Below are 6,738 nucleotides of genomic sequence, written 5' to 3' on the forward strand. Positions count from 1 at the left end.
TCTCTAACATGAAAAACCCAAGTTGGAATAGAACTAGTGATGATTATATTTTAGCGTAAGAAACTATTCAAACATAAACTGTAGCTGACCTACGTAAACTAAGGTGTGTATGAGTTTGGTTTGATAAAATTCAAAAGAGAGGGCGTGTTATCGTGACTTTCATTGAGAAATATGTTCGGCTTGAGAATGAGAATCAAATTCCATACCCGACTCGCCTGTGGACTTGGCAGTGTTGGGGATCCAGAAAGTAAGAACGCTGGATGCAGCAACGAACATGACTCTGCGAGGAGCCCATTTCAAGCACGAGGCAACGCCTATGTGACTGTTCCAGCTTGCAACCTACAATTAGAATTCATGGAAGTATGACATGAGGCGCACCTTTTCACAATGAAAACTAAGAGACGGTAAACATTTGAGATGAACGAGTACCTCGGCGCGCTTGTTAATGTTCCACGCATGCAAGGTTCCATCTCCTGAGCCTATAGCACAAATATAAACACTGTTTAGTCTAGAAATTTTTTTATCCTGGGCAAAAGAACTAGAGGGCGAAAAAATGAAGTGGGGATCGTAATGGGATTCCGACCCGAATGTAACTATATAATTTAACTTTAAACAAAGTCGTTTGACTACGTCTAATAGGATTTTGCTGGCTTAAGCCAGAAGAAACTGTGAACAAAGTGGGGGATCATCAAAAGGTACAGCAACCGAGTGAGATAGAAGCGAAAAGTTTGGCCGTTGAGAGATTTGGGAAAGAAAGGTAAGTTTTTAATACCTGAAACGACGTATTGACCATCTGGGGTGAAGGTAGCCTCTATGGTTGTGTTGGGCGATGGTTCCAAACTGAACCCACATTGCTGTACGAGATACAGGGTCCACGATCAGTGGGCAGAGAAGAACATAAAGAATGTTTCTTTTACCTCGGTAAACTAGCAAAATAGAAGTTTCAAATTCCAAACAGGCAGACTAACCTTCTCTCCTCCATATGCATCAAGAACATATATATTGTTATTTGTAGTTGTCAAGAGCATAGATTTCCCATCGTTACTAAATTTGATGTCAAAGACCTCAGCCATATCTCCACCAACTAAGAAGGTGTCGAAGGGTCCCTGTACATGAACGAATGGTGATCAACAGATGCTAAAAACGATGTCAAAAGACGAGGTAATGTTTCTCCAGTATGAACCTTGTCGTAAGAACGTGAATCAAATAACTTAATAGCACCTCCTTCCATTGCCACAGCAAACACAAGGCCTTGTTGGTCATAAGCGACAGTAGGTCTGCCACGTAAGCGAAGAATTCCCTGCAAACTATGAAAGTAAGCACAATCATATTCGTGAGAAAGTTGAAATCGCAACGAATGTGCATTAAGAATTTTAATTTTGGGTCTCAAAAGTGTTGAGGCACAATACAGCCCGGGCCATTTTTTTCTATTCACGTGCGTTAGAATAATGCGTGGGTGTAAAATATGTAGAGTATAAAATTCCTGGGACGTATCTGATTCAGTGTTCTCTAGCTGCTCCCGATATCAAGTATCTCCCCCTTATACATGTCAAATCAACACTTGCGGGATAAGGCAAATATTAATGTGCTCCACTACATTTCAACCTTGTTTTAAACAACCCCGTCCTATCCGAAGTACCAACAAATCTCACCTTTCATAAGCCTAACTAAGATCAGCTATCCAGTTTCAATCTTAACCAATTGTTGGGTTTGAAAACTAGAAAGCAAAGGTGCTTTTTCCTAGACCTCTCTGCTATGCGGCAATTCTATTGTGTCTCCTTTATAAGTAAATATTTGGAAGGGGAAATATCTAAGAAGATCAAATTCTTGTGGGAGTTTAGTCATTGCTGTATCAACACCCAACAATGGAAAGGGATCTCTATTTCTCTGAATTGGTGCAACCTTTGGAAAAAGAATAATGAAAAACTATAGCACCTGTTCGTTTATTGTCCTTTCCTTAAATACTAAATATATGAAAGGGAAAATGTCTAAGAGGACTAAGTTCTCTAAGAAGATTAAGATCTCATGGGATTTCAGTTATTGTTTTATTAACACCCATAATGGAAAGGGATCTCTATTTTGCTAAATTAGTGCCTCCTTTGGGAAGAGGATAATGAAACACTACAGCACCTGTCCTTTTATCGTCCTTGAGCGATATCTTTTTGGAGGATCTATTAGCTGCTTTTAATGGTCCACTGCATTACCGGGAGATCCACGTTCATTATTTGAAGCTCTTTTGATCACTCACCCGTTTAAGAAGGAAGGGAAGTCTTATGGCTTAAGCCGTTTAACCTTATTGGCTTATCATTCAAATGGAATTATTTCAACTATAACTATAACTACAGTGTGCTCATTTTCTTCTTTTAACGTGCATTTGTATACTTCTAGTATGTATTACACTTTTAAGGTATCAGGACTCCTGTGGCTGTTTGGGATATGTATAAATTTATGCTTCTTTTATCTAGGCTATAAGAAATAATCTAGCAGTATATAGAGTTCCACCTTCAAAGAAGAAACTTCCTAAAGAAAACTAAAAGCGTAAATACATCATACATGATAATCTGAAACCAACCTGACAAGCATTTACACGAAGATCCCATATCCTGACACTGTGGTCGAGAGAACCTGACATGAAGCTGTCATTGATTGGGGACATACAGAGAGAGACAACCCTGCAAATCAAAAAGTAAAAAGTGGAACAAAGGAGGGTCATTTTTTTATAGTTCATAAATGGAATCCTAAAGATCGTCAAGAAAAAGTAATTGAAATGTTCTCGGGGTAAGCAGAGTAGGGAGTTTAAAATATGTCTATCACATGCTAGCGACAGATCGTGAATATTGACATGCAACTCAAAAAGATCACTTCGCACATCTTCCTGAATAAAATCACATCCAATCTAAGAAATCTCAGGTAAGGTAAACGCTAAAGGCTCAGAATTGGACCATTTTTTAGAAACTTGGCACATTATTTTCTGGTAAAAACCAAAGAAAAGTGGACATAAAAAGTAATGAAGTCCACAAAAGAAAGCTAAACTATATAAAAGTGAGTAAGGCTAAAACTTAAAGAGTGTAATTACAAACAAAACTAGGCATATTAACTTCTTAAATATGGTACATATGTTTTCTTCGTCTATCAATTAGCCATTAGATTGTACCTGTCTTTGTGTCCTTTGAAGTAGCGAAGACATCGGTTGTCATACATTGAAAGGTATCGCAATGACTCTGAAGACATAAACAGGAGAAAATGCAGTTTGTATTCAAAGTCAGGAAGTGCCGTACAAATTTCGAACACCCAGAGGAATTCACGTACCTCCAGTAGTATCTAGATTGTGTCTTGAGGAGCAAATAACAGAACTTGGGTGGTGAGTAAAGCATATACGATCAGCACCATGCTTTTTATGAAATGTGGTTTTGAGTAACCTAAAAATTTTAACCAGTTGGATCAAACTAAATCCCGTTAAGCATCGGATCATAACAATAGAATAGAACAAATGGAAAATTCTTCTGGTTGTTTTTTTAAAATAGGAACACTTTCCATTGATGGAAATGAAGAGAGCCTAATGGTTGATTATATATAACCACAATGGAAACAATAATTTAAGGAGATTATGGCATCAGCTGGCACACCTAGATATTTCAACAAGGTTGATACATTCATGGTGCCATCATCGCATCACATCAACAGTGAAAACTACTACTATCATGTATTACAAGAGAATTCTCAAATTTCCAAAGGTTTAACCACAGTGTCGTCAAAAGAGATAACAGACGTCGATGGTTCAACCTATAAACGATCGAATTGCCAAAGTGAAGTCATTAACTAACAGATTTAATAACGTAGAGCCTACAAAAATTAACCTGGCATTCGCAATATCGTAGAGCCGGACGGAATCATCCTCGCTCGCCGTTACCAGCAAATCTTCCTTGCGATGAAAATCCAAAGAATTTATCTTCCCAACCTGCAACCAGACAATACTAACTTTTAGATGAAGAACAACAAAATCCTAAACCATAATTCTACCTCTCTATACTTATTTTCAGTAGTAACAGTCTTCGCATGCCCTTGGATAGACTGGAAACTACAAGTCATTCGCCACGAAAGTTAAATTTTGCAACCATTTGTTAAATTACGTTGCCGGAATCTTCAGATAACCAAAATCTAATGGAAGAAAGAAGATAAAAGTACGATGATGATAGGAGAGTAAGCGAAACTCACGAAGTCCGAGAAGACGGCTCCGATTGACATACTGCGCACCGTGGCATCGTCGAGCTCGGTAAGCGCCATCTTAGCGCGGCGGAATGCTGGCTTTTCAGTTTAGAGTTATTGGATTTCGTAGAGTCTATGAGGGTCCCCTCTTAACTCTACTTCAGGTTCGGGTTTTACGCCAAAACCCTTTTTAATTTATTAATTTTCCATAAAAATATTAAATTTTTCCTGGGAGGAAATAAATAAAGCAAAAGTAATTTTAGAAAAATATAAAAAATAGAAAAATTATTTACATAAAAAAATAGGCAAATTTCATTACACTTCATTTTTTAAATAATTTGTCAAATATACTATTTTTTATCGTTTTCCTAAAAAAATAAATAACTTCTTAGTGTTGGTTTAATATGTGGATTTAAGAATGCCATAGAGCTTTGATTTGAAATCTTTAAAAAAACAAAATAAAAATTTGAGTTTGATTTTATTTTAGTTTCAAAATTTAAATGTTGTTTCTATGAATTTCGAGATTAAACTTCCACCTATACTTTGACTTTAAAGTTTACAATGTAGTTGTGATAGGGTCGCGAAGGTCTTTTGAATAATTTTTATGTATGTATTTGAGGGTGGATGTTATCTTAAGAATGACCAATTTTCTAGACTTTTTTGTGATTAACTGCATGCCTGAGCTAATTCTAAGAATAATGGGAAAAATACAATAGACTTATCCATCTTACAATGTATTGAGTTAATTATGTCATGTGTAGTTATGGTGATGAGTATCATGATGCACATTTTTTTCATAAGATATGCAAAGAACCGTGAGAAAAACATGGAAAATACCAACGTGAAAATTTTATGACGATAGAGATGGAGATGACCGTTGTGTTGGGAATGCTCATCCCTTTGTGTCTTGTGCGTACCGGCAAATTTGGCATAGGCTCAGGGGACGGCCCCCTCAACTTTATCATCTTTATATAATATATATAAAGAAAATTACTTAATTATTAATATTTATCATTAGCTTAGTGGTTACTCTGACTTTTAGCCCCATTCTCATTGGTGTTCATTTATTACTCACACTTACAAATCCTTCAACCAATTGCTCTCTTTCCCCCTCTTGTCACTTTATCATCATCTACTGTTTTTTCTTTTTTTTTTTTCTTTTATAGATTCATGGGAAGAAATATATCCAAACCCCATATCCGTAGTTTTGAAAATTGAGCATCGAATGAGCTTGTAAAGTGGACATATAGTATGGAGCATCAAACATCAAGTATATGGCATAAAGTATAGAATGTAGAGCATCGAGTGTTAAGCATCAATCATAAAGCACAACCACAACCATCAAACATTGTACACCATGCATCAAGCATCGAGTACTGTTTTTAGTTGCAAGTCCATTATCGGTTTTTATAGTCAAATTAGTAGGTCCGCAAGGTATTGATGCAAGTAAATAGTAACTTTTTATTTAAATTTGAAAAAATGTGCGTAATTTTTCAATGTGATCCTTTGAATAAGATTATCCGTATAAAGAAGTCATTAAAAAAAAAACCTTTGCAATTATGTTGCTTTTGGTTTCCATTTATGACTTAATTTTTAAATTCATATAGAAGTGGTAACTAAAAGAACTACGACATGCAAGAAAATATACTTCTCTTTATTTTCCTATATAATAAATTAGTTATTGCATTGATTTTCATTCATACGTCTTCTTTCACAACACATCTCTACTAATTTGCCTTTGTCAAGTTTCGATATGATTCATTCCATATTTTGAAGTACGGTAGTATGTTTAATTTAAATGCAGAAAATATTATATTTTTAATTTACAAGTTTTGATGAATACGTGTGTTTGGTCATTTTATTTTAAAATTATACTTTTGCAGTCATCGTGTTTATAAGAATAGGCTTAGTCTATGGTTTTTAGATATACATTTTTAGTCCTCGATATTTTAGAAATAAGTTTAAAAGGTGTTAAAAGTAATTGATCTATTTAAAACAATTATACAATATTAACAAAATAAAGATGATATGATTCTTCAAACTATTACTTTAATTTAAAACACCATGTAATTATTTAAAATAAAAGTATAAAGTCACTTGATAAATTATGTAGGATCATTTAGTTGAAGTTTTATAAATATGTGAGAACAAGATGTATGTCTGGTAATCAAATATAAACGTGTTTGGTTGTATATGAAAATAGTATTAAAATTTTATGAAAAAATTATTTGTATTTAATTCATAAAATCAACTCACAATCTTATATCATAGTAACAAATTGACCAATTGAAGAATAAATATCATTCAATATATCAATAAGAAATAATTAAAAAAACTATTTTAATTTTAACGGCAAATAATTGAAAGATGCATAATTTGAAATTTATAATTAAAACTAAATAATTAATTTATCTAATAAAGATAAATTATACTCTAAATTTTATGTTAATTCAATAATATAAAAAAGGGAAAGGAGTAAAGATAAAAAGTAGCCAAATGGATAAACTATTTACACGAAAATGTAGCAAATTT

The 6,738-nt window shown here is 34.2% G+C and overlaps 1 protein-coding gene across 1 annotated transcript; it reads right to left on the reverse strand.

The window, feature by feature from the left end:
- Positions 1–22: 22 nt before the first annotated feature.
- On the reverse strand, positions 23–4,384 carry LOC103487117 (protein ANTHESIS POMOTING FACTOR 1). The gene is made up of 10 exons (XM_008445339.3): positions 4,216–4,384; positions 3,858–3,958; positions 3,310–3,419; positions 3,155–3,221; positions 2,573–2,672; positions 1,184–1,300; positions 969–1,106; positions 773–854; positions 430–479; positions 23–339 (listed from the first exon to the last, which is right to left on the reverse strand). The coding sequence occupies exons 1-10, from the start codon at positions 4,282–4,284 to the stop codon at positions 160–162; spliced, it is 1,014 nt and encodes a 337-aa protein (XP_008443561.1). The 5' UTR covers positions 4,285–4,384; the 3' UTR covers positions 23–159.
- Between the last annotated feature and the right edge of the window lie 2,354 nt (positions 4,385–6,738).

The sequence above is a fragment of the Cucumis melo genome, chromosome 4, assembly GCF_025177605.1.
Source record: "Cucumis melo cultivar AY chromosome 4, USDA_Cmelo_AY_1.0, whole genome shotgun sequence".
Taxonomy (NCBI): Eukaryota; Viridiplantae; Streptophyta; class Magnoliopsida; order Cucurbitales; family Cucurbitaceae; genus Cucumis; species Cucumis melo.